At 49.1% G+C, this 23,151-nt stretch overlaps 3 protein-coding genes across 19 annotated transcripts; 2 read left to right on the forward strand and 1 right to left on the reverse strand.

Annotated features, from left to right (window-relative positions):
• The first annotated feature begins 11,057 nt into the window (after positions 1-11,057).
• On the forward strand, positions 11,058-15,467 carry GP1BA (glycoprotein Ib platelet subunit alpha). Of its 2 annotated transcripts, XM_086359441.1 has the most exons (4): positions 11,058-11,149; positions 11,386-12,312; positions 13,961-14,075; positions 14,470-15,467. In XM_086359441.1, the coding sequence occupies exons 2-3, from the start codon at positions 11,392-11,394 to the stop codon at positions 14,039-14,041; spliced, it is 1,002 nt and encodes a 333-aa protein (XP_086215567.1). In that variant the 5' UTR covers positions 11,058-11,149; positions 11,386-11,391; the 3' UTR covers positions 14,042-14,075; positions 14,470-15,467. The 2 variants fall into 2 exon arrangements, with proteins under 2 accessions (XP_086215567.1, XP_086215566.1); XM_086359440.1 differs by lacking the exons at positions 13,961-14,075; positions 14,470-15,467 and having other exon boundaries at positions 11,386-13,474.
• Positions 15,462-18,281, reverse strand: SLC25A11 (solute carrier family 25 member 11). 2 transcript variants are annotated; one of them, XM_086359464.1, is made up of 8 exons: positions 18,164-18,281; positions 17,418-17,570; positions 17,119-17,325; positions 16,842-16,932; positions 16,670-16,760; positions 16,485-16,584; positions 16,341-16,392; positions 15,462-16,201 (listed from the first exon to the last, which is right to left on the reverse strand). In XM_086359464.1, the coding sequence occupies exons 1-8, from the start codon at positions 18,256-18,258 to the stop codon at positions 16,046-16,048; spliced, it is 945 nt and encodes a 314-aa protein (XP_086215590.1). In that variant the 5' UTR covers positions 18,259-18,281; the 3' UTR covers positions 15,462-16,045. The 2 variants fall into 2 exon arrangements, with proteins under 2 accessions (XP_086215590.1, XP_086215591.1); XM_086359465.1 differs by lacking the exon at positions 17,119-17,325 and having other exon boundaries at positions 17,397-17,570.
• A 389-nt stretch (positions 18,282-18,670) lies between these two features.
• Positions 18,671-23,105, forward strand: RNF167 (ring finger protein 167). Of its 15 annotated transcripts, none has more exons than XM_086359458.1 (10): positions 18,671-18,707; positions 18,844-19,345; positions 19,428-19,508; positions 20,714-20,839; positions 20,934-21,021; positions 21,182-21,382; positions 21,485-21,590; positions 21,729-21,822; positions 22,451-22,531; positions 22,610-23,105. In XM_086359458.1, the coding sequence occupies exons 6-10, from the start codon at positions 21,315-21,317 to the stop codon at positions 22,906-22,908; spliced, it is 648 nt and encodes a 215-aa protein (XP_086215584.1). In that variant the 5' UTR covers positions 18,671-18,707; positions 18,844-19,345; positions 19,428-19,508; positions 20,714-20,839; positions 20,934-21,021; positions 21,182-21,314; the 3' UTR covers positions 22,909-23,105. The 15 variants fall into 15 exon arrangements, with proteins under 15 accessions (XP_086215584.1, XP_086215575.1, XP_086215583.1 ...); XM_086359449.1 differs by having other exon boundaries at positions 21,182-21,272; XM_086359457.1 differs by having other exon boundaries at positions 18,671-19,345.
• Positions 23,106-23,151: the final 46 nt, after the last annotated feature.

The raw sequence follows: 23,151 nt of genomic DNA on the forward strand, positions 1-23,151 counted from the left end.
TCCCTGGTGGTCCAGTGGTTAGGACTCCATGCTTTCACTGCAGGAGGCATGGGTTTGGTTCCTAGTTGGAAACTAAGATGATCCCTCAAGCCACAATGTATGGCCAAAATAAATAAATAAGTCAATTAATAAACTTTAAAAAAATGTTACTGCCCTTAGATTTTTAAGGTACAACCTCTGGTATTCTGTTACTCACAGCGGAGACCATATCTACCAGTTCAAATGGTTTATTATCAGAAAATCTACCACCATTATTCACTACGTTAGTGGACTAAAGGAGGAAGATCACATGATTGTGTTTTGTAATAGGAGAAGGTCAGGGCGCAATGCCTAATTTTAATCTATAAAACTTCAGAGGGAATTCCCTGGTGGTCCAGTGGTTAAGAATCTGCCAGCCAATGCAGGGGACACGGGTTCAAACCCTGGTCTGGGAAAATCCCACCTGCCTCGAAGCAGCTAAGCCCATGCGCCACAGCTACTGAGCCTGAGTGCCGTAGAAACTGTGCCCTACAACAAGAGAAACCACCACTAGGCAACTAGAGAAAGCCCTACAGCAGCAACGAAGACCCAGCGCCGCAAACAACAACAACAAAGAAAACAAAGCAAACAAAACAATCCCATAACTAATGTATTTAATGATGCCCTCCTGGTTAACATGGATACAAGACAGAATTGCCACTACCACAATATTGGGGGTCCTGACCAATGTGCTAAGATAAGAAAATGAGATAAGCGGTACACAGACGTGAAAGGAAAAGATACACCCATTGTTACCTGTGATGATATGATCACCTATGTAGACACTCTACCAGAAACAATAAGCAAACTACTAGAACCAAAAGGAGAGTCAGGGACTTCGATCACTACAAGAGAAATTTAATGCTAACAGCTCTCCATTAGGAATTATAGAAAGCAAAACATCATTCACAATGCTACTGCTGCTAAGTCGCTTCAGTCATGTCCGACTCTGTGTGACCCCACAGACGGCAGCCCACCAGGCTCCCCCGTCCCTGGGATTCTCCAGGCAAGAACACTGGAGTAGGTTGCCATTTCCTTCTCCAATGCATGAAAGTGAAAAGTGAAAGTGAAGTCGCTCAGTTGTGTCCAACCCTCAGCGAGCCCATGGTCTGCAGCCTTCCGGGCTCCTCCATCCATGGGATTTTCCAGGCAGGAGTACTGGAGTGGGGTGCCATTGCCTTCTCCATAGTAATACAATATATAAAGTATTCAGAACTTGATTAAGAATGTTCTTTCCATTTATGTAAAGCCTTTATGGAAAAAAATTAAAACTGTTAAAAAGATATGAAATTTTGGTATAAATGGAAAGATCAACAATTTGTTTGGATGAGTCAAGTCAATATTATAAAGATGTTGTGCTTAGTTGCTCAGTTGTGTCCAACTCTTTGCAACCCCATGGACTGTAGCCTGCCAGGTTCTTTGGTTCATGCGGAGTCTCCAGGCAAGAATACTGGAGTGGGTTGCCATGCCGTCCTTCAGGGGATCTTCCCAACCCAGGTGTTGAACCTAGGTCTGCCGCACTGCAGGCAAATTCTTTACCATCTAAGCCACCAGGGAAGCCCATAAAGATGTTAATCCTCCCTAAAATAATATATAAATTAAATTTTCCGGAACTTGACAAACCTATTCCAGAATGTGTATGACAGTACAGAGGTACATGGATAGTTACATCAGCTTTGAAAAAGAGAAGAAAAGAGAGAATCACCCTGCTAGGTAGTAAAACATATCATAATAATTTTGGCAGAATCCTTAAGACTATAATAAAAAGACACCAGAGGAAGCATATAAAAGCTGGGTATGAGACACAGAAGCCAAGGCAGTGTCTTATTTGATGTGGTCAATCTATGCGACAGTTTCTACCTCTTAGAGCATGGGCTATGTTTCTGAGTGCCTTCTATCCCAAAGTTCGCCATCTAGAAGGGTAGACAAACAATGAAACAAAGTATCACCACAGCTTTGGCAGGATTGTGCGGAACTTATACACAGTAACGAATCCAGTCTAGGGAGCTCAAAGAACTAATACTCACTCTTCCCAGAAGAGGTTCAGAGCTAGAGCCACCAAACCATGACAACCTTCCCGACGGAGTGCTCATGCTTAGAGTCCAAGAGGCCCCAGGGAGTGGCCCAGTTAGTGGCTTTACCATACATATACTAGGGAGAAACATTCCATTCCACCTGCTGATACTTAGGTTCAGGTCCATGAGAACCCCACTTCTGATTCTAATTTTTGTTGTAGTTGGGTTCTTTTGATTACAAGCAAAAAGGAATACAGTTAAATCACCTAAAAAATTTTAAAAAAAAAGTTTCTCAACCTTCCTGGCCACAATTGGTTTGTGCAAAAATCATCAATGGATGATTGTGGCTAAAGTTTGGGAACAGGATATTCACATGCTATCAAAGTATCTCCCTACAAAACTGCTTCTTAGTTACAAAAGGAATAATAGTATCTTTTTTTTTTTTTGGCTGCACACCCTCACTCCCCCCCCGCCCCGCCCCCCGCCCCGTGTGGGATCTTAGTTCCCTGGCCAGGGATTGAACCAGCCTCTGCAGTGGAAGCTCGAAGTCTTAACCACTGGCCCTCCAGGGAAGTCCTGAAAAATAGTATCATGAGAATGGAGAGAATGAGTAGATTCCCCTTAACCAAACACTCGAGGTTTTAACATCACCAGTAATGGATCAAATTGACATAGTATATCTCCTGATATGATATACTGAGAAAGACACATCGCTCATCTGATATTCCTGCCAGGAAAACAACCCAAATCCAATCATGAGAAACATCAGCTAACCCGAAGAAATATCTACATAATTGAGGGATATCCTGTGTAATTACTAGATGATGGTTTTTCAAAAATGTTGAAGTCATGAAAAATAAAGACAGGTTAAGAAACTAAAGGAAATTAAAGAGATACAGTCCTGCACTGGATCCTCAACTGGGGGAAAAAAGCTATAAAGGACATTTTTCAGATAGATGGCAAAATGGGAATATGAACCATGAGTTGGATAATGGTATTGTATCAATATTAAATTCTTGAAATTAATAACTATACTACAGTTAGGTAAGAAAATGTCCTTGTTTTTTAGGAAATATGTTGAAATATATATTGGAGGGAAAAGATGTGATGTCTGTAACTTACTCTCGAATGGTTCAGGAAAAAAACAGAGTGAGAGAGACAAAGTGAGAAAGCAAATGAGACAAAATGGTAATGAATGGTGAGTCCTAGCCAAAGTAATACATATTAATGAAATTAACCATCACACTATACATGGGATGTTTACTGTCAAGTGCAATAAATTTAGAAGTTGGCAATCAAAAGCTAGCCAAATCCACCCGAGGGACAATGGGATCGATTTACCTTCTCCTATTCTACCTGCTAAGTATGACTGGACATTATATTGGAAACAAACACAAAAAGATGTAGAAACCCGAAAGGCTAGGTGCCTCAGGACCCCAGGAACAGCCTGATGGCGGTGAGATCCCTGGGTTTTCTTTTTGCCTCGAATGTCCCTCTCTTGGAGGAAAAGAAATTAGCAACCTGGAAACACCACAGACACAGCCTGCTCTCTCCGCCAGGAAAAGGAGAGCCTAATGGCAGAAAACTCCGAAAATAACCACTTGAGTCCAGCCAAATATTACAGAAAAACATTGACCCCACCCACACCCACACCAACAAAGGCCAAGTGGTGAGCATAGATTTCCAGGCTTGCTATAAGGTGCCCCAACATCCCTGCTGGGATGGTTTCTAAGAAGGCCAAGGAGGGAGTGGGAACTTTCACCCCCATCAGCTGGTAACAAGGCCTCCCACACTCAGGGTCCACAGAAATTGCAGGGGAGCCTGGACGCCCATCCAGACTGGCAGTGACCAGTCATCTTTCGCCCTCCCTGCTGGCGTGGTGTCAGAGGAAGCCTCCTAGAGAGTCAGAAGTTCCCCTCATTTCTGCAGAAATGAGCGCATCCTCCCCAAGTGGCAGTGGTGACCCGGTGGGGAACTGGAACTCCCACCCTCACTCATGAGACGTCCATAGTCTGGATGGGAAATGTGAACTTTAGCCTCCGCCTGGCAGTAAGGAGGCAGTGCCCCTCCCTTCCCTGCCAGAGCAGTAGCAGAGAAAGCCAGCTGAAACAGAAGGTTTAAATCAGATCCAGAGTCTCATAAAATAACGTTAAGATGCCCCTGTTTCATAAAAATTAGTCAATGTACCAAAACCAGGGAAGGTCTCAAACTGAATGAAAAAAGCCAGTCCGTAGCTGCCACCACCCAAAGGGACAGAGATGTTAGAGCTATCTGAAAAATCATTCAAAGCAGCCACTATAAAATGCTTTCACCAAAAATTATGCATATGCTTGAAAAAAAATGAAAAAATAGAAAGCTTCAGCAAAGAAAGAGAAGATCTAAAGAAGAACCAAATGGAAATTTTAGAGCTGAAAAAATATAATAACTGAAACAAGAGCTCAGGGAATGGGCTCAGCAACAGGATGGAGGGGACAGAGAAAAGAATCAGTGAGCTGGAAGATTCAATGATGGAAATCACCCATTCTGAACAAGAGAGAGCAAGAAGAGTAAAATTAAAAACAAAACAAAACACAGTCTCCCATGGGACCTGTGGGACTACCACAGAAGGTCTGCCAATATGTCATCAGAACCCCAGAAGCAGAGGAGAAAGAAGATGAGGCTGAAACAGTTCTTAAAGAAATAAGAGCTAAAAACTACCCAAATTTGCAGGAGACATAAACTTACACACGTAACATGCTGAGCAAACTCCAAACAGGATAAACTCAAAGAATAACCCAAAGATAAAGCCTCCCAAAATAAACATGCAACTACCATATAACCTAGAGATTGCATTCCAGAGCAATTTTCCCCAGGGAAATGAAGACTTACGTTCATACACAAATCTCTAACATGGACAGCACATCTATCTGTAATAAGTCAACAACTGGGATCAGCCTTCGTGTCCTTCCACTGGTAAACAGATAAGCTGTAGCACATACGTACTAGGGAAGACTACTCAGCAATAATAAGAAATGAACTTCTGATGCACAGAACAACCTGTACAAGTCTCCAGAGAATTATGCTGAGTGGAGGGAAAAAAAAAAAAAAAACAGTTTCAAAAGGTTATATACTGTATGATCCCATTAATATAACATTTTTTGGGGGGGGGGCATGCCGTGCAGCATGTGGGATCTTAATTCCCTGACCAGGAATCAAACCCATGCCCCCTTATATCCTTGCGTTGGAAGCTTGGGATCTTAACCCGGGACCGCCAGAGAAGTCCCAGTATAACATTCTTGAAATGACATGATTGTAGCAATGAAGAACAGATTAGTAGTGGTCAAGGGGTAAGGAAGAGTGGGGAGGTAGGAAGGAAGAGGCTAAGGGTATCAAAGGGCAACATGAAGAATCCTTATGGTGATGGAAATGTTCTGTATCTTGACAGAACAATGTCAATATCATGTTTGTGATACTGGACGTACTGCAGTTTTGCAAGATGTTACTGTTGGGGAAAATTGGGTAGAGTCCACAAGATCTCCATCTTATTTCTTACAACTCATGTGAATTGATAGTTGTTTCAAAATAAGAAGTTTAATTTTTAAAAGTCTACCTGAAATTTTAAAAAGTATCTTTGTAAATAATTCCACTTTAAAAAAATAGAAAATACAATATTTTAAGTTCATTATGTTGCAAGTGATATTCCAATAACAACCAGTTTAAAAAAAGAGGATTTTTGGCTCACTGAACTTCAAAATCTGTTTGATAAAGCATTTTAGTGATGCCAAGGACCTGGTTTCTTTTTTCATTAAAAATTCCTTGGCATTAACTTCATCCTAAGGTCAGATCCCCTTGTGATCACAAAATAGATGCCAACAACTCACCTGGGGTTACTTATTTCCTTGTCCACATCCAGAGAAAGTACACATACCTCAACCAACCAACAGAAGTCTTGGGCTTCATTATGAAAGGACCAACTTAACTTTCTGTCTCCATCCTTGGACCAGTCACTCTGACCATGGGACACCCTTACCAGCTTGTATCAGGGGAGGAAAGGGAGGAGGTCCCTTTTCCAAGGGGAGGAAGTCTAGTGACTAACTTAGGTCAACATATGCTGGTGGGATAGAGTCATTTGCACCAAAAATTCTAATGGAGTATGAGTAATTTCTCAAAAGAAGAAAAGCTGAATGGGTCTTGAGTAGACCTCCAACTAATGTCTTCTGCACAAACTCTAAAAATGAACCACAGAGCTTCCCTGGCGGCTCAGTGGTAAAGAATTCACCTGCCAATGTAGGAGACCCGGGTTCAATCCCTGATCTGGGAAGGTTCCACATTGTTGCAGAGCAACTAAGCCAGTTTACCATAAACTATTGAGCCTGTGCACTAGAGCCCGGGAACTGCAACTGTTGAGCCCACGTGCCACAACTACTGAAGCTGGCGTGCCCTAGAACCCATGCGCTGCAACAAAGAGTAGTGGTAACTCTTATATATAAAGAGTAGTGGGGGCTAGAGAACAGCCCAAGCAGCAATAAAGACTCAGCACAGCCAAAACAAACAAATAAATAATAAATAAAAAAAAACCCACAACCAGAACCCTAAATTAGATTTCTCTGGATGCATGCAACAGAAATCAACTCTAACCTAAGAATCCAACACAGAGTTCTTGAAAAGATGCAGAAGCTCACTGGCCACAAGTGAACACTGGAAATCCAGAACTGCTCAGGAATCAGGTGACTCCGAGGAATTAGTAGTAGGAAGTATTCTACAGCTTTTCCTGAGCCCTTTGTCGAAATGAATCAAGTCCAGTCCTATTTTCTCTTCTTCTGTCGCCTCATTCACTGTTTGAAATCCTAGGAGGAGTATGACTGTCCATGATTAGGTCACATCCCTGGAGTGATCCTTCCTGACAGGAAGGATCTAGTGGAAGGAACTTCCAAAGACATTTTGGTTTCCAGAGCAACAGGCCAGGATTCCTACTCCCATCAAGTCTGCACTCATCTGGGGAGGTGTAATCTCTCAAAAGAAATGGGGTCCTCTTATTTGAGAGGAATAGATGCTGGGTTTAAAAATTACAAATATTCAGGGCTTCCCTGATGGCCCATGGCTAAGACTCTTTGCTCCCAATGCTGGGGGCCTGGGTTTGAGCCCTGGTCAGGGAACTAGATCCCACATGCGGCAGCTAAGGGTTCACATGCTTCAACTAAATCTCCTGCGTGCCACAAATAAGACCAGCACAGCCAAATAAATAAAAATTTTTAATCAGAAATATTCACCTTAGGTATTACATGATAAAATGTGTGAGATGACACGAAGCAGCACTCAAATGAGAAGTATAAACTGAATGAGTTTACCTTAAAATCAAGATTGAAAATAAGTCAACTAAGATTTCAACTCAAGAAGGTAGAAAGAGAACATGAAAATAAGTGCACTAGAAACTAACAAAACATTGTAAATCAAGTATACTTCAAAGAATAAATTACAAAATAAAGAAAATGGGCTCAAAGTGTGAGAAATTATTCAAGATAAAAGTAGATATTTGTCATCAAATCAAAAACCCCAACTATTGACTAGTGAATATAATAAACCTGGTTCTTGGACTAGCCCACTAAAACAGACCAATCTTTGGCAAGTTTGGTCAATAAAGAAAGGGAGGCAGGGAGGAAGACAGAGAAGAGGAAGAGCAAAAATACAAATAAACAACATTAGGGGTTATAACTACAGGTATGGAGATTTTACCAGATTATAAAAGTATAAAATGTACAGATTTATGACAATAAATTGACAGCTACGTGAAAAAGATATTGTATTAGAAAAATAACAGTTACAAAAATTGACTCCAGATGTAGAAGCTTCAAGAGACAAACAATTAGAGAAGGAATTGAAAAGGTATTTGAGGAGTTTTCCTACAAGTGTCTTCAGGCCCAGACAGTTTCATAGGTGAATTCCACCAAAACTGCATGGAAAATCCCTATGATCTCTAACTTTTCCAGAGAACATAAAAATTTCCAGCTTATTTTACAATGCCAGTAGAACTCTGATAACAAAACACAATGAATAGAGAGAGACAAATGTACCCCCCAAAGAAATCTATGGGCCACACCTATTTTCTAACTTACATGTACAAATTCTGAATAAAATCTGAGCAAATTAACCTACAACTATGTTTAAAGAATAATTCATAATGGCCAAGTAGGGTTAATCCCAAACATTTGACGATGCAAAATTAGAAACAATTCAGCCCATCAGCATGTGAAGAAAGTAAAACATTAGGACCATTTCAGTAGGTGTCAAAGCACATGAATCCCTTTTCTGTGTCTGCAAAATCCTTCAACACGGAAATCTTTGGAGAAGCAGAACCTGCCTTGTATTATAGAAGGTGAAAATGCCAGATACCTTGCTTTCCAAGAGTCCTTTGTAACTGGGTCATAGGTACAAGATCAATAGGACTTACACCCAGACTTTTTAATATTTATTTGTTTTGACTGTGCCAGGGCTTAATTGCAGCATGTGAACTCTTAGTTGCGGCATGTGGAATCTAAGTTTTCTGACCAGGGATCAAAGGCAGGTCCCCTGCATTGGGAATACAGTCTTAGCCACTGGACCACCAGGGAAGTCTCTCGAACCCAGACTTTGAAATCAGGAGTTAGTATCACAACAGAGGAGGGATAATGCAGGATTCTCTCTCTGCAGTCAGGAGGCTGTGCTAACGCTAAGCTCCTGGCCCAGCAGTTGCAGTGGAACAAGCTTCAGAGACATGGTCTTGCAGCGAGAGCAGAGATTTCTCACCAGACTGGTTCTGCAGCCTGGTTCTCAGCTACACTGGCCCACGTATGGTTCTCTAACCCTCGTTTAGAAGCCTGTGAAGTAGCCAATGTAGTTTCAATAAATTCCTCTTCAGCCTAAATTAAGTAGAAAAAATTTCTGTTGCTTACAACTAAAAACCCTAACTGATGCCAAAATGGCAAAAAATCCCAACAGCCTCAGAGGCCTTACTCCATGTCGTGGGCTCTATGCAACTTCACCTTGCTTCTTGCTACTTACTTAGTGCCTCATTTTCTCCATGTCTTTGAGTACTCTTTGCAGCCAACAAATTATATAAAATTTTATAACTAACAGGTGTATGGATTAACTGCATCTGGCTCAAGTATCTGTTCCTTGTCCAGTCACCAACCAGCAGATAAGGGCAGGCCCATGAGACTGCAGGGTACCCCTTCTAGGGGACAGTCAATAGGACGTTTTCATCATGGAAGGGGCCATGGACCAACAGATATGACATCTATCTGAAACAGGCATCCAACTGGATCTTGGGAAATCCTAAAAGGCTTTTCAGAGGAAGAAATTCTGGGTTGGAACTCTCCAGATAAGTAAGTTAGGCAGAAAGGGATGAAGGGTGAGAAGAAGCCACAAGAAAGAGAGTAACCTAGAGTCCAGGGTGGAGCATTAAGAGATGGGATTCAGGACTTCCCTGGGGGTTCAGAGGCTAGGACTCGGAGTTCCCAATGCCAAGAGCCCAGGTTTCGATCCCTGGTCAGGGAACTAGATCCTGCATGCCGCAACTAAGAGTTCTCATGCCATATCTAAGATCCAGCTCAGTGAAAGAAAGGAAGGAAGGAGGGAAGAGATAGGGGCTGGACAGGTGGGCAAGGGCCAGATCTTACAAGACTCTGTAGGCCTGTTAGGGATCTCAGACTCCCTCCTGAGGGTTGCAAGGAGCCATTGGTGAATTTCAAGCAGTGGAAGGATATGAGCGTTTCTGAAGGACCACTCGGGTGGGGAGAAGGAAGGAGTCAGTAAACGGGGAGAGCAGTGGAGAGGCTGTCACAGAGACACAGTGGACAGAACATGGCACCCTGGATGAAGATGGTGGATGTGAGGGTGGAAAAAAGGGGGCTGAGGGGCATTGGGAGGGAAAACCAGTGGGACTTGGTGGCAGGTTAAATAGGCGGTGGAGCTAAGGATGGTCATCTCAGGGATTTTGCTTGTACTATATAATTGAACAGATGACAAAACCATTCACCAGGTTGGACAACACAGGAAGACAGGCTATTTAGAGACAGGCGATAAACTTTTTGAACATATTGCTTGAAGGCCTGTGGGACAGCCAAGAAATTCCAAAGGCGGTGGGACATACATGTTTGGGTCTCAGGAGAGGGGTCTGGGCTAGAGATGAAGACTTGAGAGTCACTGGGGGGACAAGTGGTGGTCGAAGGCAAGGGAATGGATGAGGAGAAGCTCGGGGGTTTGTGTGGCATCAGAGAAGGCCAGTGACCAAACTCTGGGGGCAGGTTAATCTCTCATGAAGGATAGAAGAAGAGGAATCCACAAAGAAGATTTGAAAAAGGTCAGCTAGAGAAGCAGGAAGAAAACCAAGAAAAAATTACTATTGGATAAACAACAAGGTGCTACTGTATAGCACAGGGAACTATATTCAATATCCTGGGATAAACCATAATAGAAAAGAATATAAATAAGAATGTATGTATGTGTATAACTGAGTCACTTGTGGTAACAGCAGAACAACACAACCTGTCAACCAACTCTAATTCAATCAAAAATAAATTAAAAAAAAAAGCTCTAAAAAAGAAAAAAATTACTGTCATGAGTCCCAAGGTGGGAGTGGCCACAGGTGTGCAGGCTGCGGAAAACAAGATGGTGTGGAGGAAAGCGTGTCGGGTGGGTATAGAGGGTCAGGAGTACATGGCAAGAACTGAGTCCGTGGAGAAGGGGGCAGGTGGGAAGCAGCCTAGAGGAAGGTGAGGAGTGAGAGGGAGGCCAGGTTAAAAGTAGGCAATTCTAAGAATGCAGCTGTGAAGGGGAAATGAGGGGGGCAGCTGGAGAGGTTTTTAAAGCCTGGAAGCGAGTGGTGGTTGGAGTCTACCCCCAATCTCCCCAAGGTAGGAGGAGAGCAGGCAAGAACAGAGCCAAAAGAAGGGCTCAGGGCAAGTTGTGGAAGGATGTGATAAGGGCCTGTGTCCAGGATGGAGGCTGTTCCCGGGTTCTGGGAGCCCATATCAGGCTGCCATTTCCTCCCCATCCCTACCCTCTTCCTGCCCCTAACCAGGCCCTCCCTGGAGCTGGAAGACAGAAGGACCAAGTCACACCCTGGAAGAAGCTCTGTGTCTCCGGAGGTTCTTCTGCCGGTCTGTGAGCTGGGGCCAGGGCTCGGGGAGGCCAGGGCCTGAGAGAGAGAGAACAGCCAAGGGCTGGAGCTACTAGTTTAGGTTTTGCGGGGCAAGGGGAGGAGAGGGGAAGGAAGGGAGAGAAGTGTGGGAGCTGAGTTTCTGGAACAATCCTAGAGGCTGTAGTGGGGGCCAGGGCCTGGAGGCATACTGCTGGGGGCCCGAGGGGTGCCCACTCAAGCCCCCCTTGCCCACAGGTCACCATGCCCCTCCTCCTCTTGCTGCTCCTGCTGCCAAGCCCTTCACACCCTGTCCCCATCTGTGAAGTCGGCAACAAGGACAGCCAGGTAGAAGTGAACTGTGAAAACAAGGGACTGAAGGCACCGCCTCCAGACCTGCCGGCCGACACCGCCATCCTCCACCTGGGTGAGAACCCCCTGGGCACTTTCTCCATGGCATCCGTGTTGAATCTGTCCCAGCTCACTGAGCTGTTCCTGGGTAAGAGCCAGCTGACCAGCCTGCAGGCAGATGCGAAATTGCCACGGCTGGAGGTCCTGAATCTAGCCCACAATAAGCTGAGAAGCCTGCCCAAGCTGGGACGGGCACTGCCAGTTCTCTCCATCCTGGACGTGTCCTTCAACGAGCTGACCTCATTGCCTTCTGATACTCTGCATGGCCTGAGCCGCCTCCAAGAGCTCTATCTGCGGGGAAACCAGCTGAGGACTCTGCCCCCTGAGCTCCTGGTGCCCACGCCCCACCTGAAGAAGCTCAGCCTGGCTGAAAACGACTTGCAAGAGCTGCCCCCTGAGCTTCTAAAAGGGTTGGAGGAACTTGACACCCTCTACCTCCAAAAGAACAGGCTGCGCACAATACCAACGGACTTCTTTGGGATGCTCCTCCTGCCTTACGCTTTTTTCCATAACAACTCCTGGTCCTGTGACTGTGGGATCCTCTATTTCAGCCGCTGGCTGCAGGACAACCCCAGCAACGTGTACGTATGGGAGGAGGATGTGGACATTAAGGCCATGACCCCCGATGTGAAGAGCGTTCGATGTGTCAATATGAATGGCATGTACGTCTACAACTTCTTGGGTGATGGCTGCAACATCCCTGGTGACAGGGACAACCTGGACTACGATGAATATGAAGACAAAGACGAACAGGAGGTACCTGTCGTGAACACTGTAAGCAGCCTCTCTAGCCACACCACGCACTGGGACCTGCTCTATTTAACATTGCCTACTTCGCCAGGCAGTCAAGTGTCCTCCTTGCCTCCAGTTAAGAAATTGACCACGACCCCGATTACTATAGACTCCATCACCTCCTCCAAAACTCTAAACCCCACTACTGAGCCCCCCACAACCCCAACCACTCCAGAATCCACAACCCCGACCACCCCAGAGCCCACAATCCCGACCACCCCAGAGCCCACAACCCCGACCACCCCAGAACCCACTACCCCGACCACCCCAGAGCCCACTACCCCGACCACCCCAGAGCCCACAACCCCGACCACCCCAGAGCCCACAACCCCGACCACCCCAGAGCCCACAATCCCGACCACCCCAGAGCCCACTACCCCGACCACCCCAGAGCCCACAACCCCGACCACCCCAGAGCCCACAACCCCGACCACCCCAGAACCCACAACTCCGACCACCCTAGAGCCCACTACCCCGACCACCCCAGAACCCATAAGTGAGACTTTACAACCAACCATATTCTTAACCTCCACAGAATCCATTTCACTCCCCACTATCTTGGAATCCACCATAACCATCATCTCTGAATCTGACAACCCCTGGAAAGTCCAGGGATTGGCTAGTTCCAGTAACAACCCTGTTCTCAGCTCTGACTCTTGCTGTCTGTTCCTGGGCTTCTATATCTTGGGTCTCCTCTGGCTTCTCGTTGCCTCTGTGATCCTCATCCTGCTGCTGTGCTGGGTCCAGCAGGTGAAGCCATGGGCCCTGGCCACGGCCACCCACACGGCGCACCTGGAGCTGCAGAGGGGAAGGCAGGTGATGGTACACCGGGCCTGGCTGCTTTTCTTCCAAGGCTTACTTCCCACTTTCCGCTCTAGCCTTTTCCTGTGGGTGCGGCCTAATGGCCGCATGGGGCCTCTGCAGGCAGGTCGGCGGCCTTCGGCCCTGAGCCTGGGTCGTGGTGGGGATCTGTTGGGGACAGTGGGTGTTAGGTACTCTGGCCACAGCCTCTGAGGGTGGGTGGTTTGGGGACCCCGAGACAGAGTCTGATAGACTCTCCTATTGGGGTCTAATAGGGGGCGGGTGGGTATGGAGCACAGGGTCAAGGAGGTCTTCATTACTGTGCCTTTATCAGGAGTCTCCCCTGCACACAGTTGCAGACCCAACAAATCATGGAGGAGTTGGAGGGGAGGTCACCGAACTGAGCTCCATATGCTGGATGGATGGTGGGGTTCCCAGACCACTGGGTTGTTACTACCACTCTGGGGAAGTTTTAGGAAAGAGCAAATAACATTGTAAAGGTGGTTCCCAAGTGTACCTGTTGAGGAAAACTTGGAAAGAGATGTGTCAACATGTGGGCCCTGAGTATCTCTGGATGGTATAAATAGGGGTGGTTTTCTGTTCTTTCCCTCTGTTTACCATTTTCTAGTTTTCCACCATCGTAATGTTATTTGTACAATAAACATAATTTTAAAATGGAATTTTGTTTCTTTGGGAGAGGTAAACAAGGCTGGGGCACCTTCACCAGCATTCCCAAGGCCCCAGCTGCCCTACCCTAGTTGCACTGCTCAGAAGCTCTAGTCCTGACCTGCGCCTCCCCTGCCTGGGGTGCCTTCCTTCTCTCCTCCAGGGGTCACCAACAACCAGGCCACCGCGAGCAAGTTCCAAGTCAAGAATCAGAAGTTTCCTGGGAGCTCAGGGATGCTACTGAGGGTATCTGCCTGCAGCCCGCAGTACTAGGCCAGGTGGGTGCTTCCTGGCACCGGGGGGCACCAGAAACACAGCTCTCTTGCTGTGCCCAGAGTGGCAGGACAGGGCAGGGGAGGGCCTGGCAGCGAGCACCATTTTGGTGGGTTTTACTGAGTTACTCTCAGGTTTCCTGCTGTCAAGCCAGGAGGCAGGCAAACGGAGCCCACTTCTCTTCCCAGGTGCCCTGGGCTCCGCCATTCCCCTTAGCATGCTGCGTAGACTTTCTCTCCTGCCTCTAGCCCAAGCCCAGACTTGGGGTCCAGAGAATGCGAGTGAGGGCTAAGCATTTCTGGCTCCAGGGAGACCCCCTCCTCCTTTGGGTGGTGCAGGGAGAATCTTCCTAATGTGAAACGCTGACATTTTTCTTGCTTTGAACTCTTCCCATGATAGAACACAGCTCTTGAGCTTGGCCACCGACGACTTCTGTGCACCAACCCACCTAACGGTCTGGCTTCCCCTCTCCCAGCAAACACTTCACTGCCTGTGCTCCAGCTATTAGACTCTGCAGAGATTACCGGCTCCTCAGAGTTTCTCTAAGCCTTTGCTCCCAGAGGGCCAGGAATGCTTCCCTGCCCTGCTTCCCTGACCAGTCGGTTACTGTGCAGTCTCTCCTGGCCCAGACCAGCCTGGGTGTTTCATGTCACCCTGCAATGGTCTGCTGGTGACTCTCAGTTTCCGTGTCACTTTCCCCTCTGGACTTGGAACTCATTAAGGACAAGATCCAGGCTTCAAGCGTCCCTAAGCAGCTCCTGTGGCCCAGGCCAGCATGTGTGCAAAGTGGGTAAGACAAGACGCAGAGGTGGGAGGGCCGGGCTGCACCGCCAGGCTGTTGAGCTCAACTTCTGCTTCTACTGATGGGTTCTGCCAAGGGGACAGCTCCCAGCTGCTGCCTGCCTGTCCCTTGGCCTGGCTCCGGAGAAGCCTTCAGGCCTCAAGCACCAGGCTCTTCTTCCAACTGACCTTCCTATGTCCTTTTATGTCCCAAGAGGTTTCTAAACTTCTTGAGGGCAGGGCCTGGTATCCCACATCTAAAGAAACAAAGAAGGCAATCACCCTCCCCAGCCTGTGGCCCAGATCAAGTCTCTGGCAAACATCTTCCCTTTCCTAAGCCTCCAGGCTCTGGGGGCCTGACTGTGTCCACTCCATGCCCTGCCCCCGCCCTCCCTCCCACCTCGAAGGTCAGCCTTCTCCTCTTAGGCTGTAATCCCTCCTTCTTCAGGCTGCAGAAGCAGTCACCAGACCCCCAAGGCTTTTCCTGGGGATTACATGAGACGACCTGGGCGTCTGCCGAGTTCTTGGGGGAGCGGCTGGGAAGACTGGAGTTTGGGTTTTTCTCATACGTCAGCTGCTGCAATATGACTGATTTATATATAACACTTATATAAAAACCGTGAGTGCTCTTTCTTTAATAATTTTTCTTACAAACTCCAGTTCCTATTCTCCAGGAGCATCTGCTCGTTTGTCCGGTCTCCTCCCCGTCCTGTGCCCACAACTCTCCAGATTTGGGGGTGGTGTCAGCAATCCAATTTATTGATTATGTCCTCAGTGAGGTGGAGGGAGGAAGGGCCACGTCCTCCTACTGCAGACCTTTGATCATCTTGACGGCTTCTGCTCTCTCCTGTCCCTTCAGCCTTGCATTGGTTTCCCCACTGAGAAGGGAGGGGCTTCTGCTGTCCTATGTGCCCTGAAACTAATATCCAAGGAGGCCCCAGAAATCCCCAGTGAGCTTCCAAGGTATAGCCAGGGACAGAGATGATGCTGATCAGGGCAAGGAGGGCAAGCTGGGGCTGGGCAGGACAGACCAAAGTCTTTAACTGTAGAGCAGGGAACCACACCGTGTTGGGAAAATAAATAGAGGGGCCCAGGGTAGCAGAGTCCAGGCCCCCAGGGTTGGGGGGCACACTGACTGTAGGAGCAGGGGGTGAGATGAAGCCCCAGCACAGCGACTCCAGGCCCCTCACCCGCCTCAGCCACTGAGGAAGAGACGCTTGTAGGCCTTGTTCATCTGCTCCAAGAAGATGAAAGTGAGGACAGTGTGGGGGCCCAGGCGGGCATAGTATGGTGTAAAGCCCTTCCACAGGCTGAAGAAGCCCTCGTAGCGCACGACCTTCACCAGCACATCCTAGACAGGAAGGCAGGCAGGGCACTGAGGCTAGGACCTGGCCTCTGGGGTCCTCTTCCTCTTACCCAGCTACCTGCCTTCTCCCCCTTCCCCCCAGCATCCAATCCTGCAGCCCAAGCCCCAGGCTCTGGTTCCTCACCAGCCCATTCTTGTATTCTGGCTTCCCGTCAATCATCCGCATGTTCTGGATCCTGAAGGACAGGAGGCAGGGACATGAGGACATAAGAGGGCCTTTCCCATCCCTCTCCAGGCCCAGGTCTGTCCAGACTGTCCAGATACTCACCGGGTCTTGACAATGTCCACGGGCATGGAGGCAGCAGTGGTGACCAGGCCACTGATCATGCTAGCACAGAAGTGGCACAGGATGTTGTCAGAGAAGTAGCCTGGGGGAGGTGGAGCAGGGGGTGGCAATCAGCTCGAAGCTGGTCCAGACTAGCTGGGAGCTGAGGGCTCAGCTCTGGGTCTCACCTGAGTCCAGTAAAAACTGCTTGGACTGGGAGTAGGAGGCAAGCTGGGCAGCGTTGACGACGACAGCCCGAGCCATGGTAGGGATGCAGCCCTGGGGTGAGAGATGGAGGGGGAGTCAGAAATGTCCAAGACTGGACCCCAGGTCCCCTAAGTCTCCAGCCCCTCTACTCACCCTCCATAGTGTGGGGACCCCCTCTTCCTGGACAATTCGAAACAGGGCATTAAACACGTTTTTGTAGCCACGACGCTGGTCAACTGGAAGCCTGGAGGGAAGGCAGGGAGAGGCCAAGTTCGGGCTAGACCACTCTGCCCCCACAGGCGCAAAGAAAGGGAGGCCAGAATGCTGTGAACAGGTGAATGCTGTGCCCTAGATCTAGGATAAGAAATCACTTCTTTCATACTAGATTCCAGGGAATGGGGCTGGGGGCAGGCTCAGACTTAGAACTCACCGGCCATCAGCGGTCATGCGGATAAGAGCCACTTCAGCTGGTGTTCCCACAAAGGCACCAGTTGCACCTGCAGTCATGCCAATCACAGCCTTCAGCAGAAAGCCAGGGGGTGTACCATCAGCCCCAGTCAGGCGCTCAAACAGCACAGTATAGATACCAAGACGAGTAGTAGTGTAGGTGGCCTGGCGCAACAGGCCAGCTGATAGCCTGGGGGGGGGCGTGGAGTGAAGGGGTCAGTGAGTCAAGCCCAGGTCTAGAGCTGTCAACCCACAACCTACCCCATCCTTTGGCCCCAGTACCCGGTGTAAATGCCCCTAAGCCCTTCTGCCCTCAGGATGCTGATGAGGGCATGGAAGCTGGTTTTGTACTCTCGTGTCTTGGCTCCTTCCCCACTCAGCTGCATCCGGTTCTTCACCAGGTCCAAGGGCTGCACAAAAACTGTAGCTCCCATCCTGGGGGAAGACAGGGGTAGCATCAATGGCTAGGTGTCTCAGATCTACCAAGGTCCCTTGGAGCCCAGCAACAAGAGGTCACAAAGGGCAGGGCCGCCATGCCATTGATTAAGAGTTCAGGAACTGGTGGGCATGTGTACAAGTCTCTACCTGTATCAAGAGCAATGGGTCTTAAAAGTCCAGCAGTCCAGAAGGGACCATGCAATGAAAGCGTTTCACACAGCAACAAGGGTGTCAAGCAGTGACCCCGGGATTGCATGCAGTCCAACCCAAGGAGAGGTGGGCATTCATGATCTAGGACCCCATATAGTCCAGCAAGAGCCATGCAATGACCTGAAACCCCATACAGTCCCGCAGTCAAGCAATGGGTTGGGAAACTCAGGTGGTCTTGTGGGGGTCGTGCATGCAGCCCAAAGGCGCCCTGCGATGGGTGAAAAGATCCTGGCAGTCCATCAAGGATCTTGCAATACGATGGGGACGGCACTGACCCCGTGTCAGCTCGGTTCACTGCAACACACCCAAAGAAGAACCGGGCCCGGTACCTTGCACCCGTCCCTTCCTCCTCCTGTCCCATCCCTGGGGCCTGAGCTTACCCGGCCAGGCCCCCAAACAGGAACTTGACGGACTTAGGGGAGGTACGGGGCTTCCCGTCCATCCCAGAAGCCCCGGGACTCGCCGTCGCCGCCATCGCCACTCAATGGCCCTCGGCTCGCGGTCCCGTGCGCGCGCGGCCCCGCTCGCGCCCAAGGTGACACCGCGCGCGCAACAGGGGCGAGGGCGCGCGCGCACGCCCCTCCGGCTCTCAGGTCCAGCGCTAGCTGGTAGTTGGCGCAGGCGCAGGCGCGAGCGCAAAGGCGGCCGGGAGTAAGGCGGAGCTGAAGGAGGAGCTTCAAGAACGGGTGCGGGAAGGGGTGTGGCTGATTTTGGAAGCCGAAGCTAAGGCGCAATTTTTATCGAATTGGAATCGCGGGAAAACGGAGAGGAGGGTATCTGAAGATCTCGCGAGATGGACTGAGCTAGGCGAGTCAGAATTAGGCGGTCTCTCGCGATACATACAGGAAGCTGTCAGCTGGTGGGGGGGAAAGGTGCTGAGGCCTCTCGCGAGACTTGAAGGTACCGCGGCGGCCAGGAGGACAGGTTTGTAAACCGGGGTGCTGCAGGGTCCTAGGCACTAGCGGGGAGACGACTAAGTAGTCATCTGGTACATCGGTGCTCCTTTCATCGCTACAGGCACTGCCTCCACCTCTGACCTTTCTTTTAATCGGTCTTTTAGAACCGGAAGTCCTTAGTCGTGAGCGTCCAATGCTGGAAGCGGCCTGACTTTCTTTGCCGGAAACTCTTTTCCAGGGGATGGGAAGACGGCCCACCTGGCCGGAAGTCCCGCCCCTTTGAGCTCCCCCACCCTTCCAGAAGTTTTTCTGTCACCTGTGCTGGTCTCCGTTCCCTTTCCCAGTTTTATTACTATACCAGAAAAGGATTATTTTTAGTCTCTCCCTCCCAGCTCCAATAGACTAGTTGGGTACCTCACTCCCCGAGTCGGAGGTCCTTCCCCGAGCCCCCATGTAGCTGGGAAGTGGGACCTGGGGGTGGTTGGACCCCTGGGATCCTGAAGGAGGGCCAGAGAGGGCGCAGAACTCCGTTTCTGTTCCTGTTATCCGGACGCGGCCCCCTCCGCCTCTCCTCCCGCTGCCATGCACCCTGCGGCCTTCCCGCTTCCTGTGGTTGTGGTCACTGTGCTGTGGGGAGCGGCCCCCAGCCGAGGGCTCATTCGAGCGGTGAGTCGGAGGGGCCAATGGGGGAAGGGCGCTGAAGGGAGAGGTTGCAGACTAAAGTGCCAACACGGACTCTTGTCCGCAGATCTCGGACCACAATGCCAGCATGGACTTTGCAGACCTCCCAGCTCTCTTTGGGGCTGCTTTGAGCCAGGAGGGACTTCAGGTGATTTTTTCCCCCTTTTTCCTGTGTCCTTAAATTATCTCTCCTGGGTAGAGGTTCAGGAGCCTTTCTTGGATGAAGCTGTTAGTGGGAAAAGTGTCAAGTTAGGAACTAAGTGCAAGAGCACGTTTAGTGTGGTGGAATCCAGAATCCGGAGGTAAAAGACAAAGTCTACTCCTAGAACTCGGGGCCTTGGAAGGGAAACTGAAAGTGGACTAAGATAACAGGTAGGGCTAGTGGTGCTTATCAGTAGGGTCTCTAGAGCCAATTACTGCCCTTATGATCTTGACAAGTAATTATCTCTCTGAGCCTTAGTTTGTTTTACTGTAAAATGGGAAAATAATAGAAGTTATCACAGGATTATTGGGAGGATTAAATTAGAAAAGCAGTTTTGTAGGACTTTTTCACAGACTACCATATAGCAAGAACTCAGTTGGGCCATATATACCGGTATTGTTGTTTGTAAGGTGGGTAATTGGAAAATTAAAGGGAGGTGTTAAGAGAGAAAATTCAGCAGGACTGAATTTTAAAGCTCTTACTGGCTTTTAATGACCCATGAATCGGGCAGCATTCCACCCAGCAGATAGATCTCTGAAGAACTATACAAAATGAAAGATTTACAGGCAGAAAGGGGTGGGACAAGGAAATTATACCAGCAAAGATTTCTTTGTGGCAAAATCACCTTGCTTTAGGGGACAGAAAGGGTCTATCAGGCAGATTACCTCACTAATGCTGACCATGTAACTCCAGATAGACTGGTTTAAGATTCCATTCTTGGGGGAAGCTAAAATTATAATTGAGTTTGGTAACAGGGAGCTCAGCGGAAATACCTCCATTTGTGTTTTTTTAAACAAGTATGTACTAGAGCAGGGAATGTGAAATAACTTGAGAAAGTGATGTGGATGAATGGAGAATCGAATTACAGTGAGTGGGGAACTGGAAGGCCGAAGAATTAGTCAGGAGTTGGGGTACAGATTAGCTCATGTGGGAAAGAGAGGGATGATGCAGAATCTAGTAAAGGGCTGTTGTTTGCCCAGAATTGCATCTTCAGAAGGTTAAGAGGTAGATTTCCGACTTTGGTGTGGTTGCTCAGACCAACCTCAGGAACGAGGACGTGCAGGATGTGGGAGCCAGTGTGCATGGTGGAACCTGTGGGGAGCAGAACCTAGGGAGATGAGATCCAACTGTTGTTCGCTTTTCTTCCCCAGGGCTTCCTTGTGGAGGCTCACCCAGACAATGCCTGCAGCCCCATTGCCCCACCACCCCCAGCCCCAGTCAACGGGTCAGTCTTTATTGCACTGCTTCGAAGATTCGACTGCAACTTTGACCTCAAGGTTGCTGAATGTGGTGTGGGAGCTGGGAGGGTGAGCACCAGGAACAAAAGGTGGCAATGCCCATGACGGTTTCTTATCTGCCTTTTCTCCCTAGGTCCTAAATGCTCAGAAGGCTGGGTATGGTGCAGCTGTGGTACACAATGTGAATTCCAATGAACTTCTGAACATGGTGTGGAATAGTGGTAAGGCTGGACAGCTGCATTTTCAGTAGAGCTTAGACTGAGAGGATGGCAGGAGGGGTGGAGCCTTAGGGAAATCAGTGCTTTGGGTGGGATGGGGCAAGGGAGTCAAAGGATTCGTGTGGCAGCTTGGGTCCCCAGTGTAATGCCCTCATCCCTGCAGAGGAAATCCAGCAGCAGATCTGGATCCCGTCTGTGTTTATTGGGGAGAGGAGCTCCGAGTACCTGCGTGCCCTCTTTGTCTACGAGAAGGGGTAGGACCTGTCCCTCCTTCCTACTCTTCCTTCAGCACTTCCATGCCAACCTGGAGCCCAAGCCTGTGCCCCAACCATTCAGCCTCAGGCCCATCATACTCTTCCTCTTGGTACTTTCTCCCCCATCCCCACCCGCCCTGTCCAGAGCCAGTTTGTCCCTCTTTGTGCTTTTGCCTTTTCCGCCTCTCTGATATTGGTCTTCCTTTTCCCAGGGCTCGGGTGCTTCTCGTCCCAGACAATAGCTTCCCCTTGGGCTATTACCTCATCCCTTTCACAGGGATTGTAGGACTGCTGGTTTTGGCCATGGGAGCAGTGATGGTGAGTAGCTCAGGGACCAAGATGGGAAGAGTCAAGGCCTTTAAAGCCAGATTGGCTCTGGGGTTGCAAGACAGGGATGGGTTGTACTGGATTGTCCAGATTTCTTCTAAGACTGATGCATCCACTCCCTTTCACCAGATAGTTCGTTGCATCCAGCATAGGAAACGGCTCCAGCGGAATCGACTGACCAAAGAGCAGCTGAAACAGATCCCTACACATGACTATCAGAAGGGTGAGGAGAGTTAAGAAGAGCAGGCCTTTCCCACCACTTACCTGGTTCTGAAGGAGTTGAAGCCCAGGAGATAAGGGGCAGAGATGGCAGGGAGATGTCAGTCTGAGATGCCATCTTTCCTTTTTTAACCCGTACATAAAAGGACAGAACAGGTTTAGAGCAGGAGGTGGAAAGCAAAGATGATTAAATGGAATAGTTGGGGGAGGGGGAAAGATGGAGGACCTTTCTTGTAAGAGAGAAGGTGGATAAAGCAGAAAAATGGAAGGAGTGGGGAAGATGCTGCCAGAGAAGGAAGGCACAGGTAAGAAGGGGCTGGGTCTTCAGGCCTGGAGCCTCCAATGTCCTTATAAGGCTATGGCAGAAGCCCCGCCCCACTTCCTCTCCTCCCACTGTCTCTCCACTCACACCAACCCCCAGAAAACCCACTTCCCTTCTTACCTCTGCTTCTCTTTGCTTGTGCCTACTAACCCCAGATTCCTCATGTTCCACCCATGCTGTCTTAGCTCTTCCTCTGGCTCTTTAGAGACAGAAAAATATCTTGCAGGTTTAGCACAGGCCTCCCAGCGTGACTTCTGTGGGCCCTGGTTCAGAATGGCTCTGTAAATTAAAGACTTTCTTCTTCCACTAGGAGACCAGTATGATGTGTGTGCCATCTGCCTGGATGAATATGAGGATGGGGACAAGCTGAGGGTACTCCCCTGTGCTCACGGTGAGGCCCTCACTTCCTGTGCCCATGTCCCCAGGCCCCCAGCAGGCATCAGGTGCTTCACCTCATTCCTCTTGGCAGCTTATCACAGCCGCTGTGTGGACCCCTGGCTCACTCAAACCCGGAAGACCTGCCCCATCTGCAAGCAGCCTGTGCATCGGGGTCCTGGGGATGATGAGCAGGAGGAAGAAAGCCAGGGGCAAGAGGGTGATGAGGAAGGGGAGCCAAGGGACCAGCCTGCCTCAGAACGGACCCCTCTTCTGGGCTCCAGCCCCACACCTCCCTCCTCCTTTGGCTCTATAGCTCCAGCGCCCCTTGTCTTTCCTGGGTCTTCAACAGACCCCTCACCCTCTACCTCTTCTGCTGCTATCCTGGTTTAATACTCCCCTCCACACCACCTCTGATGACCTATTTGCACAGCCCCTCTTCCCCTCTCCAGTCTTCTGGTTTTGAGGATAGGAGACACTTCTACCCCAGATTTCTCCCCTTACCCAGCTCCATCCTTTTGAAGGGGTTGGGGGTACAAAGGGACAGGGTCTTCACTTACTGGGTTAATAAAATTGTTTTTGTGGACTAAGGAAGGGTGAGATCATTCTCACACAGGGAAACCTATTATCCTTTGG

The sequence above is a fragment of the Bos grunniens genome, chromosome 19, assembly GCF_055505025.1.
Source record: "Bos grunniens cultivar Pamir isolate PY7600 chromosome 19, Bosgru_T2T1.0, whole genome shotgun sequence".
Taxonomy (NCBI): Eukaryota; Metazoa; Chordata; class Mammalia; order Artiodactyla; family Bovidae; genus Bos; species Bos grunniens.